The 20,705-nt window shown below is 43.1% G+C and overlaps 2 protein-coding genes across 9 annotated transcripts; both read right to left on the reverse strand.

The window, feature by feature from the left end:
• Positions 1 to 1,454: 1,454 nt before the first annotated feature.
• On the reverse strand, positions 1,455 to 9,332 carry LOC109742684 (uncharacterized). Of its 7 annotated transcripts, none has more exons than XM_073502745.1 (11): positions 9,001 to 9,317; positions 5,498 to 7,723; positions 5,091 to 5,408; positions 4,919 to 5,018; positions 4,542 to 4,830; positions 3,835 to 4,212; positions 3,632 to 3,745; positions 3,255 to 3,539; positions 3,122 to 3,184; positions 2,975 to 3,043; positions 1,455 to 1,856 (listed from the first exon to the last, which is right to left on the reverse strand). In XM_073502745.1, the coding sequence occupies exons 6-11, from the start codon at positions 4,129 to 4,131 to the stop codon at positions 1,644 to 1,646; spliced, it is 1,041 nt and encodes a 346-aa protein (XP_073358846.1). In that variant the 5' UTR covers positions 4,132 to 4,212; positions 4,542 to 4,830; positions 4,919 to 5,018; positions 5,091 to 5,408; positions 5,498 to 7,723; positions 9,001 to 9,317; the 3' UTR covers positions 1,455 to 1,643. The 7 variants fall into 7 exon arrangements, with proteins under 7 accessions (XP_073358846.1, XP_073358844.1, XP_045085886.1 ...); XM_073502743.1 differs by having other exon boundaries at positions 2,975 to 3,024; positions 5,095 to 5,408; positions 9,001 to 9,308; XM_045229951.2 differs by having other exon boundaries at positions 2,975 to 3,024; positions 5,095 to 5,408; positions 5,498 to 9,319.
• A 4,964-nt stretch (positions 9,333 to 14,296) lies between these two features.
• LOC109742667 (paired amphipathic helix protein Sin3-like 3) lies at positions 14,297 to 20,407 on the reverse strand. 2 transcript variants are annotated; one of them, XM_040392495.3, is made up of 16 exons: positions 20,270 to 20,407; positions 18,368 to 18,577; positions 18,088 to 18,295; positions 17,880 to 17,981; positions 17,696 to 17,770; positions 17,559 to 17,613; positions 17,119 to 17,276; positions 16,887 to 17,032; positions 16,647 to 16,753; positions 16,292 to 16,543; positions 15,853 to 16,154; positions 15,382 to 15,720; positions 15,215 to 15,276; positions 14,977 to 15,115; positions 14,624 to 14,784; positions 14,297 to 14,538 (listed from the first exon to the last, which is right to left on the reverse strand). In XM_040392495.3, the coding sequence occupies exons 2-16, from the start codon at positions 18,529 to 18,531 to the stop codon at positions 14,466 to 14,468; spliced, it is 2,343 nt and encodes a 780-aa protein (XP_040248429.1). In that variant the 5' UTR covers positions 18,532 to 18,577; positions 20,270 to 20,407; the 3' UTR covers positions 14,297 to 14,465. The 2 variants fall into 2 exon arrangements, with proteins under 2 accessions (XP_040248429.1, XP_040248432.1); XM_040392498.3 differs by lacking the exons at positions 14,297 to 14,538; positions 14,624 to 14,784; positions 15,215 to 15,276 and having other exon boundaries at positions 15,006 to 15,115.
• Between the last annotated feature and the right edge of the window lie 298 nt (positions 20,408 to 20,705).

The raw sequence follows: 20,705 nt of genomic DNA on the forward strand, positions 1-20,705 counted from the left end.
GAAGCGTTTGTGTTCATGGAACCAAGAGTGAATGTTGGCCTACAATGTTGTGCCCTTTTGCTCTGTGTCATAGATCGGATCGGTGGTAGTGGCCAACCATGCATCACACAACAACTCGTCCTCCCGTATGTTGAAGCTTTCTACTCTTACCCTCTTCTTCAGATCGATAACAAATTCATCCAGATCATCGTCGCCACCGCTCTCCTCCTGCTCTTGTTGTCTCGTAACCCAATCCTACTGTTGTGTGTCCACACCTGGCTGGCCGGACTGGGTGTAGCCCTGTTGCGTGCCCTGCTGGGTGTATGTACTGGACTGGGTGTACGTGTCGGCCTGGGTGGGACCATAGTCATCCACCTGCATGTCCTTGTAGCAACCTCATCCTCCACCTTCGTCACGAATGATCTCAAACATCTCCCTACCTGTGTCGTCGTACAACCGCCTTTGCGTGCTTTAGGCATACCAGCGAACAACATGCGGGCAACCATCTACTCTATGCCTGGCACCCGCGTCCAAACAAGCTGTTGCAATGAACAGTCTGAGAAAAGCAGCAGTGTCGCGTTGACGTTAATGATGTAAGGCACTTGCCCAGCAGCAGATGTAGGGGACTGCCTACCGAGCATCTTGGCGGCGTATTAGTATGGAGCCTTGTAATACTCCAGCCATGGTGGCGTCTGCAGGTGAGCGACAACTGTGGGGGCTCTACGTCCCAGGCTCCGCCCTCCACCACGTGTTCACCCGCACGTCCACCACCACGACCACCACCTCCGCCAATGTCGACCTTCTGCTTCTTGACACTACTAGATATTTCATTATAACCGAGGGTCCAATCACCGTCGGATATTTTTGATCACCGTCAACTATTACTAAAACCGACGGTACACCGTCGGCCATCTCCCGTCGGCCTTGCTTCATCGGCCATTACAGTAATGGTCGACGGTATAGTCGAGTAATATTATCACCTACGGTAGTAAGCCGACGGTGAGCCGTCGGGCATGTTATTGTGACATGCTGGCTCATTTTAGCCCGACGACATTTATAGCCGACGGTTCCTCGTCGGGCATTTACTCTCCGACGGTTATTGCTTCCCGTCGGTTTTCAAAATAGTCGACGGTACATTTGTCCCGCTGGACTTAGTTATGACCATGAGGAGAACCAAACCGTCAGCTCGTTAGATGGTCGACAATGTATACGGCCTTTCAGGAAACCTGTTAGCCGAGGGTGAGCGAACACCGCCAGGAAACCTGTTAGTCAAGGGTGAGCAAACACCGTCAATTTATAAATTCACCAACAGTCTGAAGTCCCCATCGGCGTTCTGTATAACCGAGACATATTTTCCACCATAGGTCATTACTCACCCCTCATATATTTCTTTCACCAATGGGTGTTTCATTCCATAGCAATAATTCAGAATATTGGCATTCCAACAAATGCATCTCATACACAAGCACAAGGTATTGAGTTGCATCCAAATTGCATTAACCATAATTATCAAATGTCGAATGCAGAACAAAATAGTAACTGAGATTGGCCACATTGTGCATAAGATAAATTGTCAACTAAGACAAATTTGTCCATAAGATAATAAAGTGTTTCAAATATCTAACATAACTACATTTTGGCATGACTTGAATATCATTAGACTTTTATAGCCAATCATCATCATCGCCATCGCCACCGCCATAGCCATAGTCATCCTCATCTCCATAGTCATCATATTCCCCATGGCCATAGTGATCATAGTGCTCATCACCATACAGATCACCCTCGCCATAGTTATCATATCCCCCATTGCCATAGTAGTCATCCTCATCATCATTTCCATGACTCGTACTGCCTCCAGTCCTGCTTCCCATTCCCTAAGTAATGACAAGACTAGTTGTCAATATAATGTAGCTGAAATTTAAGTGACCTACAGGGATCAAACTTAATTGTTCTAATTGACAGGTTATCTGCTAGCTGCTATATAACAGTATGATTATCTAGCATTATGATGCTTATTCACCTTTCGATCCTTCACATGAAATTTTCAGAGGAAACATGAATCAGCAGGAACACATATTCCATACAAATTTTCCAATCACTGTGCATATCTATTTGCGACCCCACTATCAACGGTGTTTACATTTCGCAGTCACATGACAAAGCCGAACGAGTGAACTAACAGACCACTATTGGCTAGTTTGGGCATATAGTAAACTAATTAAGAATGGCATGTACAAAAAGCATAAACTAGCAGCATGTGCCCCAAGGTCAAATAATATTTGCATGTATATGTATTATAATTGAAATGCATATGTACAGAGGCTTTACCGAACATGGTTCAACAATGCTTAGATAAAGGAAGAGTATCCGTAAGAAAAATATTCTGGATGGTTAGCCTAAATTCTTTCATGTCTAATAATTCGTTCCCTGCGACCTGAATAAATTATACATGAAGTACAAATAAATTATTGTTCATACTATCATATTTTTCCTATTAATGATTTTTGAATTAACATGGTTCAGTTTATCTAGTTTTGCACATAAGAAATGATAGCAAATTTAGATATGCAAGCAAACAAGGCATATGTACAGAGAAACAAGCAAACAAGGCATATGTACAGAGAAACAAGCATCACAACTGTAGGCTATCAAGTGTGGTCTTCACTGCATGTTTTCTCATAGATGTGCAGATAAACTTGTTCTATCAACCATCAAGTATTTACATGCAGCATCAGTCATTTCTCTTGGGTGATATAATCGTTTAGAGGAATGCGCCAATGTAGTTAACCATGCATTTCTTTTCTAAATCTGTAATTAAAATATATGAAGGATCTGCATCTGTTGCTACTTTCCATGACCAAAAATCCTGCACCTGACTTGCACACACAAATTCTTTCTTGATGTGCTAATACATATGCAAAGACAAACACATAAATGGTGGAACAAGGAGAGGTCATCCCCAGACTTGCGAGCATGACGACAATGAACTAACCTTTTCGGTTTGGTGTTGAGGCACATCACCTCGTCCCCTTTGAAATCCACCTTCAGAATATGATGGAGACTATGTATCATACACAAAAGAAACATTACTTAATGGTTCAATTGCTGAAAGCCTACCATTGAGATGGGTATAACTTACCAAGTCATCTGCTGCTGATTGCATTATGCCATCAAAGTCGACTCCCCCTTTCTCAGCCAAAGACTACAAACATCAGCATGTCAGCACAAACCTATTCACTCAAACTCCAATTTACAAGAGAAGACAAGATTACCTGAACAACAAGCTCAATGCCTCGAAGACGCTTGATCTCCTGCTTCAAATGTTTGTTTTCTCTTTCTAGACGCTCCTCCTTAGCAGACTGCACCGGCTGTGAGGCCATCGCCCTTTTAGACTTAAACTTCGCCTTCTCTGCTTTGCTAAACAACTCATTAGCAATTCCCAGCCTGCCATGTGGCATTCTGCCTGATGCTTCATAGATGATCTGTCCATCTAAATCCGGGTGCTCCTCTTCCCAATTTTCTCCATGGGCATTTTTCATTGCCTTATCAAAATCCTCCTTTTCAAATTAAAAATTAATGGTAAACTGCTGTGTTATGCACATAGTTCTCATGATGATTATAATGAACTAAGTTGCAATATTTTACTGACCCAATGATCAGCAGTTCTTTGACTGCATATCTGCTCTTCATCAGTCCCTCGATGCAATTTGTGCGTGTGAAGCCAAGCACCAGAAATTCCAGGGTCTTTCCCGGTTTTGAGTTTCTGCATTTCAAGAGCTTGACACATCATCCAATGTAAATGAAACTTCCTTATTAAACAGTAAGCAGAAAGATGTTTGATGAAAATAGTACCAGAAATTGACGCGTGGCGACAACATTTCTAGCACCACTGCAATGGAAGACAGTGTTCCCATTAGCAAGTCTGTTCCTCTTGTTGGTTAAAGATAACCCTCTAAATCCAGTACTAGTCCAGTGCTCACATAGTAGACGCCAACCAACGTCTGTTCCAAAGTCAACTCTCTTTGCAGAAATTAAAGCTTCCTTAGTTGGCCAGCGGTTACCATCCTCATCCTCTTTTGTTAGTTCTGTAGGCAATTGTCCCTTCTTCTTTAATATTTTTATGGCTGCCGCCTTTTCCTCATGTAGCATCTGCTTCACTTTCCTAGTTAAGTTCTCCTCCAAAACACCATCTGCCTTCTCTTGCTCCGATGGGTCGCACTTGAAACGCCACTGCCATAAACCATCCCAAAATATGTTTTGTTAGTTACTAGTGCATTTGTGGAAGTGAGCATATGCACAATCATCAAACCTTCCAACACTTCATAGATAAACCAAGTAGTTTTGTCATGGTTGTGGACAAAATAAAGAATTTTAACTACCACCCATCCACCAGTTTTAGACTTCTTATGTCTAAATATAATATGTTCACCTCTGTTTCAAAATTCTAAGTACTAGAAAAACTGATTCAAAATTCTCAAAGAATTTATATATATATATATATGTGTGTGTGTGTGTGTGTGTGTGTGTGTGTGTGTGTGTGCGTGCGTGCATATACTTACCCAAAATTCTTCCACTATTTTGGAAGCTGCTGTTCTTACTTCTGGACCAGGGGACCACTTGTAGTCCTCCCAACACAATACCGGTTTCTGATCATTTTTTGGACCAATTGGCGGTGGATGACAAACAAACCCCTGTGTTCACCGTTTTCAACCTTCTACGTTTTTTTTCAGATATCTCTGATCTAAAGCGAAAGCCATTCACATCATAGGAGCTATAGGAATAGGCTCTAGAGCTGCATCCATTAGCTAAATTCCACAAGTCCTCATCAGAATTAGGATCTTCTTTGCACTACAATGAAATGAAAAGAAAAACTCGGATTATGAAACATAGTAGTAGTTGAATGGAGAGGATATAATGCTAATTAAGATGTGCTTACAGCAATCTCGAACCATTCCACAAATTCGGATGCCATCATTTCATCAAGGCCCTCCGATGTCAAGTTTGGATGACTTGCATATTTTTCATCTTCAAATGTTCTGCAAATCCGCGTATGATTATAAACATCTTGCACACTTCAATTCTAAAATTACAAATTATTCATCACTTACTCACGAAATCTATCAACAGCAGAGCAGTTAGTCAAAATGTACAGCCTTGCTGCATTCAACTCGTCACGCGATAGTTCTCGGGCAATAGGCCTCCCATGTAGGTTTCCTACATGCTGAAACACATCTAAGGTGCAACCATCATTCTGCACGCGTGTTCCTCCATTATTATATCGAGGATTCTTCTTCCATATAGTGCGAACGCGATCACTAAAGTAAAGAGAAACACAATTCGTGATCTCCTGCACGATACAAGCTTCAACGATTGAACCCTCCACTCTTGCCTTGTTTCGCACTTTTAAACGAAGATAGTGCATTGCCCTATAACAAAATATTAGAAGTTTCAGCAATAAAGGAAATAAATATATCAAAACACAATGTACAAATCAATGTTATATAGTCTAACATACCTCTCAAAAACATACATCCAACGATATGCCACAGGGCCGCCAACCCTTGCCTCATATGGAAGATGCACTATCAGGTGTTGCATTACATTGAAGAAGCCTGGTGGGAACATTTTCTCAAGCTTGCATAATAGAACAGGAACCTCCTCCTCAAGTTCACGCATCCGTTTTGGAGCAATTTCTTTGGCACACAATTGCCGATAAAAAAAACTTAACTCTGCTATGACCTTCCATTCAGGTTCTGGGATGAAGCCTCGTAGGGCAACTGGCAGGAGGCGCTCCATGATGATGTGGTGGTCATGGCTTTTTAGCCCAATGAATTTGTTTTTACTCAAGTTGACAGTTTTACTCAAATTAGCAGCAAACCCATCAGAAAACTTCACTTCTTTAAACCACTTAAGGATGGTCATTCTATCTTCCTTGCTGACACAATATTTCGCTCTAGGTTTCTTCCACACACCCCTTGAATTCTTGTTCAGGTGTAGCTTTGGTCAATCACAATACAAAGCAACATCAAGGCGTGCTTTGTTGTTATCCTTAGTTTTCTCAGGAATATCAAGGCATGTGTTTAGTAAAGCCTCAGATACATTTTTCTCATTGTGCATTACATCAATGTTATGGCGAAGCAGCAACTTCCGAAAATACTCTAGCTGCCACAAACCACTTATAGCTATCCAATTGTGCTCCTTCCCAAACCCCTCAAATTTACTCTTGCCAGTTTCATCATGGACAAGACTTTGGAGTTCTTCATACACCTCTTCTCCGGACAAGGGCTTTGGTGGAGGATCTAAAACTGTTTTTTTCTTGCGAAAACATTTCACACTCCTACGAAATGCATGGTCAGTGGGAAGGAATCTCCTATGGCAATCAAACCAGCATGGCTTTCTCCCATTCTTCAATGAGAATGTCTTTATGTCAGATCCACATATAGGGCAAGCAAGCTTTCCATGAGTGCTCTAGCATGCTACTAATCCATAAGCTGGAAAGTCATGAATAGTCCAAAGCAAACCTGCCTTCAAGGTGAAATTTTGCTTTCGATAACTATCATAAGTTTCTACACCATTTCTCCACAAATCATCAAGTTCGTCAACTAGAGGCTGCATAAAAACGTTTAGGTTCTTTCCTGGATGATCTGGACCGGGAATAACTAGTGCAAGGATCAGGTTACTCTGCTTCATGCACATTTCTGGTGGAAGATTATAAGGTACAACAAATACTGGCCAACATGAGTAGGAGGCTGCTTTAATTTCAAAAGGTGTGAAGCCGTCAGTCGCTAGACATAGCCTTATATTCCTTACTTCCTCAGCAAATTTTTTAAATTCCTTATTAAATTCCTTCCAAGCTTCACCATGAGAAGGGTGAACCATTACTTCATCGCTGTTATGAGGCCTTGCGTGATAGTCCATGTGCTTGGCAGTGCTTTGTGACATGTACAACCGTTGTAGCCTAGGAGTAATTGGGAGATAGCGCAAAACTTTTCTTGGTATCTTCGTAGATTTATTTCCTGCGGTTGTTTCCTCATATCTAGGTTCTTTGCAGATAGTGCATTTTTCTTTATTTTCATTCTCTTTATAATAAATCATACAATTATTGGGGCATGCATAAATTTTGACGTAAGGCATTGCTAGACTATGCACAAGCTTCATGGACCTATGGAAGTTTGCTGGGAGATCTTTTGCAGCATCGTCCCCAACAATGTCATGTATGAGAGTCATCATCTCATTGTAACAAGCTTCTGACAGATTATGTTGTGTTTTAATAGTCATTAGCCTTCCTACAATGGATAGACGTGATTGTGTGGTCTTCTCATGCAAACGTTTGTCGGCTTCCATCAACATTTCATAGAATTATTTGGCAGATTTTGTTGGCTCATCACCTTTAGAAACTCCTTCAGCAACAATTGCATCAACTAGCATGTCATTCATTCTATCTCCATCCCCCACGTTATCATGCTCTACATTTTCAGGTGCATCAGACTCCCCGTGGCTAGTCCATCTCTCATATCCTAACATGAACCCATTGCTGCACAAGTGTGTGGTCATGACATCCCTTGTCCACTTATGACCGCAAAAGCACTTGCTGCAAGGACAATGGGATTTCCCATCTACAGCAGCATCGGGCAATGAGAATGCATGATCTAGGAAATTATCTACTCCATGTTGCCAAGCATCACTGATCAACTTCCCTCGTCTCTCTTTGTACATCCAACTACGGTCGACATCTACATTGCTACAAAAATGTAGAATGGAAGTAGGAGGTATAGTATAAGCATTGGATTTAATCATGAACATAAAGTGTGATATATATTAATTATATAGTAACAATGAGAAAATCAATCAAACAATTCTATATTTGGCCTACATTGGCCATAACTAACAAGATGGTCATTAGGAGCTCTATCCAAACAAGCTAACTAATGTGCAAGTTTATTAATACCTATTTCAACTTTCTGAACCAGAAACTGAGGGAACTCTTCAGGTTATTCATGGCCATCAGAAGCACATACTCGTTGGACATAAGTTGCTATTGTAGTAAACACATAAAACATAACCTTTTTGTGAGCATACCAGCTGAATCCTAGATTTAAGGTTCTACAAATATTCTCTCCGTTTCTTACATAATTAGTTCCCGGCTAACATGGTTTAGAAAGAAAAGAAAGGAAACAAGATCAACTCGTACAACAAGAAAACTTGCCAAACTAAAATTATGAACCGCCAACAAACCAATACTGATGGATCGTGCAGAAAAGAAATTGCAATGTACAAATAATGGACAATCAGCACAATCACGCGAGACAGAAAAGAAGAGAAGTACTCAAGGGGGTGTGACAGAGACGAGGAGAGAGGGGAATGGGGAGGGAGAAGAGAATGATACCGTGGCGCCCCACTGTGATCGCTGCGTGCCGATTGATCGGCCATCGCAGAGGAAGCAGAGGATTTCCTGACCACCCGCCGGAGTGGAAGCAGAGGGACGCCGGGCACCCCTCAAGCTAGATTGGTTTGGAGAACGAGGACGTGTTTGTTTTCAAAGAGGACCAGGAGACTATGGCGGTTAGTTTAGGACCTGATTTGGTGCGTGGTGCGCCGGCGCGCGAGAAATTTTTGGTGGCCGCGCCAAGAAATCAGCGCCAGATCGCCAAATAATTCGGTAACAGGAGTCCACGGCTGCGAGGTGGGCACTAACCACTACGCGAGAAACGTGAAAAAAAAAAAGATAACCACGAGGCCTCCTCAACGGATTGAACGGACTCAATTATATTATCCCACGAAAACCACGATACATATCAGGGTTCGAGTAGCAGTAAAACATGAGCATATCTCATTATCTCTACATCACATAATCGTGTCAATGTTGCGACAAATTGTCTCTGGTGTACGTCCTGATTAACTAATTAACCAAACAACTCAGTCTCCACACTCAATTGTCTCCACACTCAATTGTGTCAAAATTTCCTCAATTTCAGTTTCAAAAAAAATATCCCAAATTGCCTACTGTAGTGTACTGACCTGAAGAGATTGGGCGTGGTTAGCTCGTGGCCCGCCCAGACGGTGTCGAAGAAGTCGCCGTGCTTGCAGGAGGCAGGGTCGGACTGGATGCGGCGGCGAGGTAGTGGAGGTAGCTCCGGGGCCGCCAGCCCTCGTTCGTCTTCTCCGACAGTGCGGGCTCTCCCCACCCAACCCCCGCTTCCCCATCCAGCTCATGGCGACACGGGAACCTGCTGCTGCTGCTTGCCGCTTGACTTTGGGGTCAAATCTGAGACGAGAGTGGAGGACGGTGGCAAGTCAGGTGACACATCTAGGCGGCGACCGGCGTTGAGAGAGAGGTGAATGTGAGCCGCAGGACTGAGGGGATATAAGCGGCGGGGCTGGTCAACGGCGCTTTCAGAAGGTCTAGTATAGATAACATTTGAGGAGGTATATGTCACAACTTGTCTGATGTCCACTTGGTATAGCACGCTAGGCTAGCTTGTTTGGTCTTGGGTTCGAACCATGCGGTGCACTTAATTTTTGCACACGCGTTATTAATTAATTATTAGTACGTATGAAATCATATAGGAGTACAATAACTTTTAACTTTTATTTTTTGAGCCATTTGTTTTTTAAAATCCTATTTTTATTCTTAGATTTCTCACAGTTCGTTTGGCACATACACGATTCCTTTTTTTTTTGACATGGCACATACACGATTCTTGGTATGATCATAATACGTTTTTTTTTTGCGAAAAATGGCCATAATACCTTGGATGATCCATTGGTGTGTTGTATTTGGTTCCGCCGCGCATCGGTTTTTTTTCTTTTGCATGGTAATACGTGTCTCATTCATATCATAAAGATCAAAGTACAAGCCACGTAAAGATCGACATGACAAAACTGAAAAGATAGCAAAACATCTCTGAGCTAGACACCGACGCTCCGTCACCTGCCCCCAGCACGACCACAACAGCTACCGAAAAGAAGAACGACAGATCACCTCCTCACCCAAACTCGACGCGGCTCCATCGCTGATATGCAGCTTTGTGGACCTCCAAGGTGGCTCACCAAAACTGAAGTCATTGTCGTTGAACGAATCAGATCTGGGCAACACCCCCGGGCACTCTATCAAACTCAAGGTCTGGCACCCCACCACGACTAAGACACCGAAGGAGGAAACCACACTTTCCATCCATCAACCACGAACCCAGCACATGTTCCGTCTTCCAGATGTCGTCGATGCAATCCACAATCTACATCCGCTCCTGAACTACGTACCTCCCAAGCTCTGCACCGATGTTCGGGTAGACGCCGGCCCGAGGACACATGCCCACCACGAGGATGCCGCCGCCACACCGTCCTTGCTTGAAAAGGCTGGTTTTCAAAACCACCCCCAACGATAGGGCCGATCGACTTGTTGGGGAAGGATCTGAAGACGATGAGCAACCTAGAAACAAAGCTGCTTTAGCCTAAAACTATCCGCGCGCGCGCGCGCACACACACACACACACATGGATCCAGCAACCCCCCTAGCACCGACGATCGAGGTCGTCGGCGGAGGGGAGCCGCCGAAGGACGGTGACGATCGAAGGAACTCTCCTTGGGAGAGACGCTGGCGAGATCGCCCTTTTTCTTCCCGAGGAAGAAAGAATGACCACCGCTTAATGGTTGATTTGTTGTGTTTGTGGTGTCTGATAAGGATTGTACGTAAAGAATCATATGTATATATATAGTGACTCTTTTTTTAGTTTTGAAATACGGAACACGGGCTTGTATGTCACGATAGTACTAGTACTTCATGACCAGCCATACGTGTTTACTAAGAACCTAAAATGGTGATGAAAAATACGAACGGGTTTATATTGTACGAACATAGCCTCATCGATGCAGGGGACGGCAGCACTTTGAAACGGTAATGCCTCTGTGGCTCCATGTGGCAGACTCTTTGTAGAAAGGGTGATGCCTCCCTTTTACTTTCTTGGTTGGGAGGAAAAAGAATGGTCGCACTGCTTCGGACAAAAAGGATCATATGTACGTATAGGATCGTATGCATAGCATTCCACTTTCTTAATTTTAAAATACAACACTCATCCTCGTTATAATTCAAGATGTTATTAATACTTCACGACACATTTACATTTAATTAATAATATACATGAAGGTCGGGGTCCTTCTAGACAAAGTTGCATTTATTAGAAAAACTAAAGATTCGTTCAAGGCAAGTTACAGAAGTACATGACCAAGAAATTAGCAAACTAGTACTTTTGTAAGTGCAATTTTTGTAAACATCATATTTGTATTATCCTCTACCAATTTTTAAGCATCCTATATATTAATTGTGAAAAAGAACATAATGCACTCGCTTACAATAGCAATGCAAGATGTTAGTTCTTGGAATCTTCTTATACTGAATTATCTCGAATATAATATCGGTCATTCTACATATGTTGTCCATTGAAACATATCATCGAGAGGGAAAGTCAAACGCCGGTTATCACTATACACCGTCGGGTATTTTCTCAAATAACCAAGAGGCACATATCTACCGCCGGCCATGTCCTCTCATAGGTGAGAGTTTCGTTTTCACCTTCGGCTATTAAATTTCACCGTCGGGCATTACATGTAATCCCCGTGGGTGTGGCAAAAACCATCGGGCATTACATGTAATCCCCGAGGGTGTACCAAAAATCGTCGGGCATTACAATTAACCGTCGGGCATTACATGTAATCCCCGTGGGTGTAGGGAAACCCGTCGGGTATTACATGTAACCCCCGTGGGTGTAGGGAAACCCGTCGAGCATTACATGTAATCCCCGTGGGTGTAAGGAAACCCGCCGGGCATTACATGTAATCCCCGTGGGTGTAGGAAAAACCGTCGGGCTTTATGATGAACCGTCGGGCATTAAGTTGGATATCCGATGGGTGAATTTTCACCGTCGGGCATTCTAGTATACCGTCGGGTATTAGTGGTAATACTCGTGAGTTGACAGTAACCGTCGGCCATTATAACTACCGTCGGCTATTACTGTAATACCCGACGGTCCGTCGGCTATTAGATTTCACCGTTGGAAATATGGGGATTTCTAGTAGTGTGAGCGGCACTGCCTTTGCGGCCTTCGCTTTGAGGAGGAGATTTTGCCGTGTCTCTGAGTTGATCTTCCGGGCAAACGTGATCGTCGAATCCTCCACCACTGCCGTCTTTGACAGCTTCTCATGCGGGTCCATGCGTCGGCCTCGGTGAAAAAGCGAGATAATTGGGTGGAGAGAAGCGGGATAGAAGAGAAGAGTGGGGGATTTTGCTGCAGAAAACAGTGCAACCAACTACAAAAGCACGGGCTTTTAGTTTTGGGTGGGAAATCAACTCTGCTTTCTACTGATGCTCATTTAGGTAGATTTCCTTTTCCTTTGTGTCTTCTTAAGGATAGATAAATAAATTTATTATTTATAAGGATATGGATCTATTAGGATGAAAAAGAATAGCTTCATGTATTGGCGAGATGTGTGACTTTTCTGTTTATTCCCCAATAGAGGAGTATTCAAATATCTAAATGCAGCTACAATACTTCTATGATTCGAGGTGCTCCAACATGCTTTTCACTCCTCTAAAGTTACCAAGCAACTAGATGTTCTATGATTGACAACAAACCTTAATTATACTTGTATCAAACTAAACATTAATTCAACAGAAGCTTATTTATCATGAATTGTATGAGTGGGATTGAAAATGCAACTATATTGACCTATGATTACACACAGTTATTTAGACATACATACCAGTATTTCTTGATCTTAGTCGGTCTTGACGAACTCGTTTACACTTCACCTGTGAGTTGTCTCAAAATGTCGCAAAAGGCATTGCTGAGGGTAACGACATCGCAAAGGAAGATGTTTTAAATGTCTCTTAAGGCATTGTTGAGGTTAACGACATCACAAAGGGAGATATTTTGAATGTCACAAATATTTTTTGACGCAATTGCGTATCTACAATGAATGTATGAGATGTTCGTGTGTTATGTGAACATCAAAGTGTGTGTGCAACGTGAATAAAATGGATGTGCAATGAATGTATGAAATGTATATGTGTATGCAATGGCATATGAAGATTTATATGTTCATGTGTATGAGTGTGTTGCAGTGCGTCTGGGGCTACCAAAGCCACTACCACTCATCACTGACTATCCATAGTGACACGGCGGGCCAGTATTGACCCTCCTATGGGCCAACTTTCGATAGTCGTCACTGATGGGTAAGATTACCGTCATAACAATCACTAACGGGTCCTCTCATTTCCTCCCCTAACACTAGGCGGCTACGGCAAACTCTCTCCTCCAGGCTTCATCGGGGAGCCCGTGGATGCGCCTCTCGTCTGGCTGCCGCTCTGGTGGCCGGGAGGGGAATCCCGGTGCTTCTGCTCCTCTTGGTAGTTCAGATTAGGGTTTTTTAGTCCTCGCAGGTGCGGCACTCGAGCGGAGGACGACGCTTCTTTTTCGAGTTTTTCTTCCGGGCTTCGACCCTCCACAAGTTCGTCCATCTGGACGTAGTCGACGGAGTTCCGACATAGATTCCCGCCGTCTCGTTGAGGCGGTGAGGTTAAGGTTTTTCATAATGTGACAAGATTTAATGTTAGGTGCTTCAGATCTATGCAAGGGTTTAAGGGTGACAACTACAGCTCCAGGGAGCTCGTCCTTAGGGCCACGTGCACAAAATCAAGCCGGCTCTGATAGGGGAGCAGTGGCAGCAACGCGTCGGCGGCTCGTTTCGGCGGGAGTAGTGGTTGTTCGGTGGTCATAGAATCTCGATGTAATTTTTATTATGTTTGAGATGCTTTGTACTGCTGGTGTACTTTTATAATAGGTCTGATCCTTTTCACAGAAAAAAAAACACTAATGGGATGTTAGAGCTGTATCAGATGACCGGCTTTTGCTTCTTTCGCACAAGGACTGCTACATGCCTGACGTGATGTTATGGTTGTACAAGAATTGTACAGCTTAAACCTGTCCTTAGCACAACAAACCTGGATAGCCGTCGGATGAAAAACCATAACCTCACCGCCTCAACAGTGGATGGGAGTGTGGGCTAGTATCACCCAATCCCAATAATTACGCGATGCAAAAACACACACACACAATTTAACTGCGCCTACTGATTTTTTTATAGTTCTTTGCGCTTATCAAAGTCAATTATCATTTTTATTTTTCAATTAAATTCAACAGACTAGAGTAGTTTTTGTAGCAAACAGAATCATCAATTGCATACCTTGAATAGTTTTTTGCACAAAAAGAAGGTAAATTATCATTTCTATTTTCTAACTAAATTTATGGTACTAGGGTAATTTCTCATAACAAACAAAATAATGTTTCTCTATTTAATTGTAATGATACTTCGAATAATCACATCTAGCATGTTACATTACACCAAGGTATAACATTCAATAAAACACTTTAACTCTATAATCCTGGAATAAAACAGTTTTATCCCCGCAAAGGAAAAAGGTATAACATTCAGTGATGAGTTTCAGTCACTCCTCCAAGCTGACAGGAACCCGTTGCACTGTTCTCCAACTTGCGTTTTTTCCTAGGAAAACATGCATAGTGTTAGTCTAATGAAAACGAGCTAAAAGCAGTACCGAGTAATATAGTCCATTTTAGGTGATCATTACCGTCTCTCAAAATGGCGTGGGAGTTTTACGGTATCATCAAGAGCTCTCTCCTGCTCCTCTCGATCATGCTTTGGCAATTCATTGGGTAGAATTGGCCTTTGTAAGTTCTCAAGGAATTGAACGATTGAGTTGTCTGGATCCTTGGAAGAAATTATGCACAGCTGCAAGTAAGCAGAAGTAACTGGATTATCAGTTATGCATGCCTAACTATCTCACACGAATAAGCAGTGTTAACTACACGTAATTAACTAATTACAATGATCAAGCGCTAAACGAATTCACAATGATCTAGGTATGAAGAAAAATAGGTAGGTCAGAATTCCCGGTCACTACCCCATACGGATATAGATTACCTGCTTGATAACTTGGTTTATCACTGTATCCAGAGTAAAAAGTTCAAAAGACATTGGCCCAAGATATTTCAGGCAGAAGTCCTCAAAATTGGAATTATCAATAACGCGATAATGCAGCTTGGTGAGTTTCTCCTTAAATCTGCACCATTCAGTGAAGAAGCTATGGTTTTAAAACAAACTCTTACATGGTGAAAAAATGAGCAATTCTGTTGAGATAGATGTGCATCCTAAACATTACTCTGCATATAGGTTGTCACTGGTGCATAAATATCTCGCATTCTGTAGTCTGTTATATAAAATCTGCCATACAAAAAAAAATTTGCAGGAACATATGTAGTTTGCTTAAATGAAACTATATTCCTTTGACTTCCAACCAAAAAATAAAGCAGAGAGTAAGATGAATACCTGGTAGAGCCTGCGAAGCACAACGAGGAAACAACAAGTTCCTCCTTTCACACCACGCGGTTTAGCAGATGTTTGCCTTGATTCATGCTGCTTTTCATGTTTGTCCCCATGGTCACGAGTACTAGGTTCGGAAGAATCGATTATGCGGCAACGAGAGCTCAACCCATCTCTAACAGAAGCAGCAACATCACAACTTACTGGTTCTTTTCCGGCACCACGCATGACATCCGACACAATGGTTTCTCGATCGGGTATGAACTCGCCTTCCTCAATGTCTGCACCAGAACCATCGTGTGAAGAGCTAAAGTCTTTGGAATTTTTGCTTACGAATTCACCTCTCTGAAATAAAAATTGACAGGGTGCAGGTTAGTGTTACTGAACATGGATACTAAACAAATCATGTTATTGCATAATCAAAATTTGGGACACAATTCTGAGGAACAGAATATTATGTCTTATGTGTATGATTACCTTGGACGATAGAGGAAGATTATTGTCAGTGAAAGCATCAGGATTGTTATTTAGAATATCTTTTCTGGTGCCGCAATGTTCACAAGCTTTTTCAGGAGCTACAGTTTCCTCTGATGAAGGCTGTGCACAGTGAGCAGAAAGAAATGGATGTACTATTTTTGTCCAAGTCACCATCTGCTTCTCTTCAGAAGCGCATGCAGAGGAGATTATGCTGCTTATGTCCCTGTGTATGTCAGGATTAGCATATTGATCTTCAGCCTTTGGCTTCATTGCATTGATTTCTTTGGCTTCAGCCAGCAAAGCTGCACGGGAAATATGTATGAAAATAAGACTAACAAGACAAAAAAAGAAGATGGAAAAACTTTCTTGAGTAGATGAAGCAGTGCCTAATGCTGGTTATAAGTGCCATTATATTTGAGGCGGAGAAAGTTGAAACTACCTTTCCGGCTCATTCTCTTTGCATCCAGTTGTTTGAAAGAGGGGCCGCGATGATCAAGTGCTCTGTAGTAATTTTTTGCCATAACTTCTGAGCGAGTCTTACGCAAACGCAATCGTGCCTCCTGTAGTTCTACTATGCTGTGATTCAAACGAGAAAGTATAACAGGGAGAGCAGCACTAGCATTGTCGGTATCCAACAGAGCTTCAAGAAATTCCTCACCATATAGTCTTATGATGCATCTCCTATGTAGAGCTTTGTACAGTTAAAAACAAACAAAAAAGGAATAGTTAGTTAGCTGAACGTACAAAGAGGCCGACTCAAAGTTTTGTTTCCGGTGACGGTGACCCATTCTTACGAGTTAGTTGTTCCTTAATCTTCACATCGCTGCCAGCACGATGTTGGAGATTCGCAATGAAGTCCGCAGTCACACTAAACCACTGCAGGAGCATGTCACTCTCAAACCTGAAGAAAGAACACAGCAGTGAAACATCTTCAAAACAACAGGGCACTATGAAAATAATCGGTTATTCGCTGATATATTTCTGAATAAAACAAACACTGAACGATAATGAACAAATTAGCAACTGGTGCATACATGTCTTCTTCGCAAAGCAACATTTTTGCTTCATATTCATTTGCAGCTTTATGGTTAGGGCTTTCCTCCTCAGATACAGGACAAATCAAAGCATCGTTGAGAATAGACCTTCCCAGTTCGGTCCGGTAACTCAATTGAGGTATACACTGCGATCGAGAACAAGTATGATTTGGATTAGTTCTGCCAGTAGTAATTTACATGAGAAACTCATGGGTTTGTAGGGATTATTTACATTATCTGGCAGCAGGTAATAGCTAGGAGTGCAATGTCTTTTGAGTTCCTTGGGTTCCAATTTTGGGGGCAATTCATCAATTCTTGAGGTAGTCCATGCTGGCAAGGGTTTAACCTTGTCTTCCTCGTCCTCTTCAGTGTGAGGCGACACTCCATTACCTACGAGACATTAGTATATCTCTTAAGTTACCGATCCTGCTGCAGAACTGCAGTTTGCTATTTCATCTTGGAAGATCAGACATGGCAGTGGCGATATTGATGTGTTGGTCAATAGCAAGGATTCAATTAAACAGAATAGGTTGAATCACGGACTGCAAATAGCATTTTGGGGAGTAATTAATAAGAAAAGGGCATAAATAATTGCATCTAGTTATCATAGGTGAATGCTGAAATAAAGAACCTAGGGACTGTTTGCGTTCAGGGCAGGAGGGGCGGAAAAACCTTCTTTCATATGGACACCATCCAAGCTGTGATTATCATTTTCTTTAACTAAGGCCTGCAAAGGAGAATCAATGAGGTGACCATGTCACATGAGTAAATAACAAACTGAATCATGTCACCTTGATGAGAAAGGGTACCTTCAGGTCTGCCGGGAGAAAATTATCTATAAACTCTTCCAACAGCTCAGGGCAGTTACGCATGCATCTCTCCACCTACGCAGACAAGGAATTATGAATCAAAAACGCTGGTCTTTTCCAATCTTCTACAGAGAAATTACTGAATGATTACTTAATGCACAGTTTCTGAAGAAATAATAAGTACATTACTGTAAACTTCTCGAGGGGTCATGGTCCTGTCCCTGCAAAAATCTTGCATGGTTTGTAAAAAAGCAGCATAATCATCGTCGCTGATGTTAGGACATGTCTGCAGTCATAAGTTAGTCGAAGATCATATTAGCAACCAGAGGCGAACAGAAGGAGCAACCATGAGATTTTTTTTTTTTGAAAGAACATGAGATTTTATTCACCACCTTCACTCTGGAAAGAAAATCCATTGGTTTCTGCATCAGGGGGTTGACAGCAACGGCATCGACATTGCCATTGCCGTCGAAGGGGCTACGGCCTTCGGTAAAGTTCAAGAAGCTCTGTTTAACTGTAGGACAGCCCTGGAATAGCTTCAAGGCCGTCTCTATGCAGTTTTCAGGGCAGATATTCCTTATTTCACCATCAGGGTCGGCACTGCAGTTGGGAATTCTGTGAATATGATCAACAAGTTATTTAATACCGACTAATTATTCAGAACATACATACCGTTTTTTCCAAATGCCGGTCATGGTCTTGACAAACTCGTGGTACACGTCACCGGGGAGGTTCTCTCTAGCAAATAGCAAGCATTGCATAGTCTCCAGCATGTACTCTTTTTCCCCCCCTTTGTATCCAAAATTGTCGTCGTCAGCTTCATTGGGAGACGCCATTTTCTTTCACTGCTGCTAGCTCTGACGGTCAGTCCTGCAACAACACCTGCACGTCACAAACGAAAATGTGTCAATTAATGGCATGTCTGAATTCTGAGACTACCAAAATCTATATATTGCCGCATTTCCCCCTTTTTAGGGTGTTTCGCAATTATATTCCTATGCACACAAACATCTTGTGTAGTGGCGTAGACAGTATATAAAAGGGAAATAAAAGAGGAAGTGCTATTTTTTTAAGTTGATTTTTGATATTATCTGATACGATTGTAAAATGTGCAACTATCCAAAACCTCATTTTCCACTAATCAACGCCCACGATCGTCGACTTAGAAGACTCGCGGTCGCCGCAACTGCTAAAATGTGCAACAACTTAATTTCCACTAATGAACGCGCATAATCTTTGGCTTGAAAATAAGGGAAGTGTCTCTAAAACATCTAGAGGTACTCGCATGAGCACCAGCACATCATATATTGGCCAAAGAATCCAGAAAAAGGAATCAACTATGAAAGAGATGGGAATTGCAAACATGAAAGGTAAGAAAACCCATTGCAGCACGTGCCTACGGCAAGGGTTGCTGCGGATTCGAATCAATCAGCCTGCTCGCGTCCACGGGATAAGCTGGCGTAACCTAATACGATGTAATCAGCCCTGCAAACTAATAAGCAAACAACAACACCTGCATGTCACAAACGAAAATGCGTCAATTAATGTCATGTCTGAATTCTGAGACTACCAAAATCCATATATTGCCGCATTCCCCCTTTTTAGGGTGTTTCACAATTATATTCCTATGAACGCAAACATCTCATGTGGTGGCATAGACAGTTTATAAAAAGGGAAATAAAAGAGAAAGTGCTATTTTCAAGTTGACTTTGATATTATCCGACACGATTGTAAAATGGCGACTATCCAAAACCTCAATTTCCACTAATCAATGCGCACGATCGTCGACTTAGAGGACTCGCGGTCGCCGCAAGTGCTAAATGCGCAACTAGCCAAAACCTGAATTTCCACTAATCAATGCGCACGATCGTCGACTTAGAAGACTCGCAGCCGCCGCAAGTGCTAAATGCGCGACTAGCCAAAACCTGAATTTCCACTAATCAATGCCCACGATCATCGACTTAGAAGACTCGCGGCCGCCGCAAGTGTTAAATGCGCGACTAGCCAAAACCTCAATTTTCACTAATCAATGCCCACGATTGTCGACTTAGAAGACTCGCGGTCGCCGCAAGTGCTGAAATGGGCAACAACTTAATTTCCACTAACCAACGCGCATGATCTTTGGCTTGAAAATAGGGATGAATCGCTAAAACATCATGTATTGGCCAAAGAATTCCGGAAAAAGGAATCCACTATGAAAGGGATGGGAATTGCAAACAGGAAATGGAATTAAAGCCGTTGCAGCACGCGCGTGCGTACGGCAAGGGTTGCTGCGGATTCGAATGAATCGGCCTGCTCTCTTCCCGCAGGACAAGCCGGCGTGACCTAACACGATGTAATCAAGCAAGCAATCAACAGGCCGGCGGCGCCCGGAAGAGCGCAAAACCCCACCGCAAGTGCCGCCGGCGGCACTGGTGTCCCGGCCGGCGCCAGATCCCGGTGGGCGAGAGCGTATGGATCGGTCCGGCCGCTGGAAGTCGGCTGATCTCCGTCGTGATTTTCATCCAGCAATTAATACAACAGGTGATTGAGGGTGGGTGGGATCGGGATCGATCGGAGTCGGTGGGCACGTACCGACGGGCGTGGTGGGTCGGGATCGAGCGAGGACGAAGGGAAGCTTCCGAGGGCGAGGACACGACGCGGCGGAGGGAATGGGGCGCCGGGAGAGGGAGGGAGAAAGGGGGTTTGAGCGCGCCGCGGGGTGGGGTTTGGGGTCAGATAGGGTCGGGTCGGGTCGGGTCGGGGTGACCTTGGCGTTAAATTGCACGAAAGTATCACAATTGGGGCATTGGAAGCAGATTGGTATCAAGATTGGTAATTTTTACGTATCAGTACCAAGATTGGGGCTAGCCGTTGCAAAAAAGACTAAAAGCTCGTTTTGTACGTATTGACACTAAAGCTGACCGATTGGGCCCGCCCGTCAGGCGCCACGCTGGCCAGTGCGCGCGTCGCCTGCGCTAGCTGCGCGCTGACTCGGACGAGGCCGGCCCGTTGGTGCGACCGAGCCAGA

Source organism: Aegilops tauschii, chromosome 1, assembly GCF_002575655.3.
Source record: "Aegilops tauschii subsp. strangulata cultivar AL8/78 chromosome 1, Aet v6.0, whole genome shotgun sequence".
NCBI lineage: Eukaryota > Viridiplantae > Streptophyta > Magnoliopsida > Poales > Poaceae > Aegilops > Aegilops tauschii.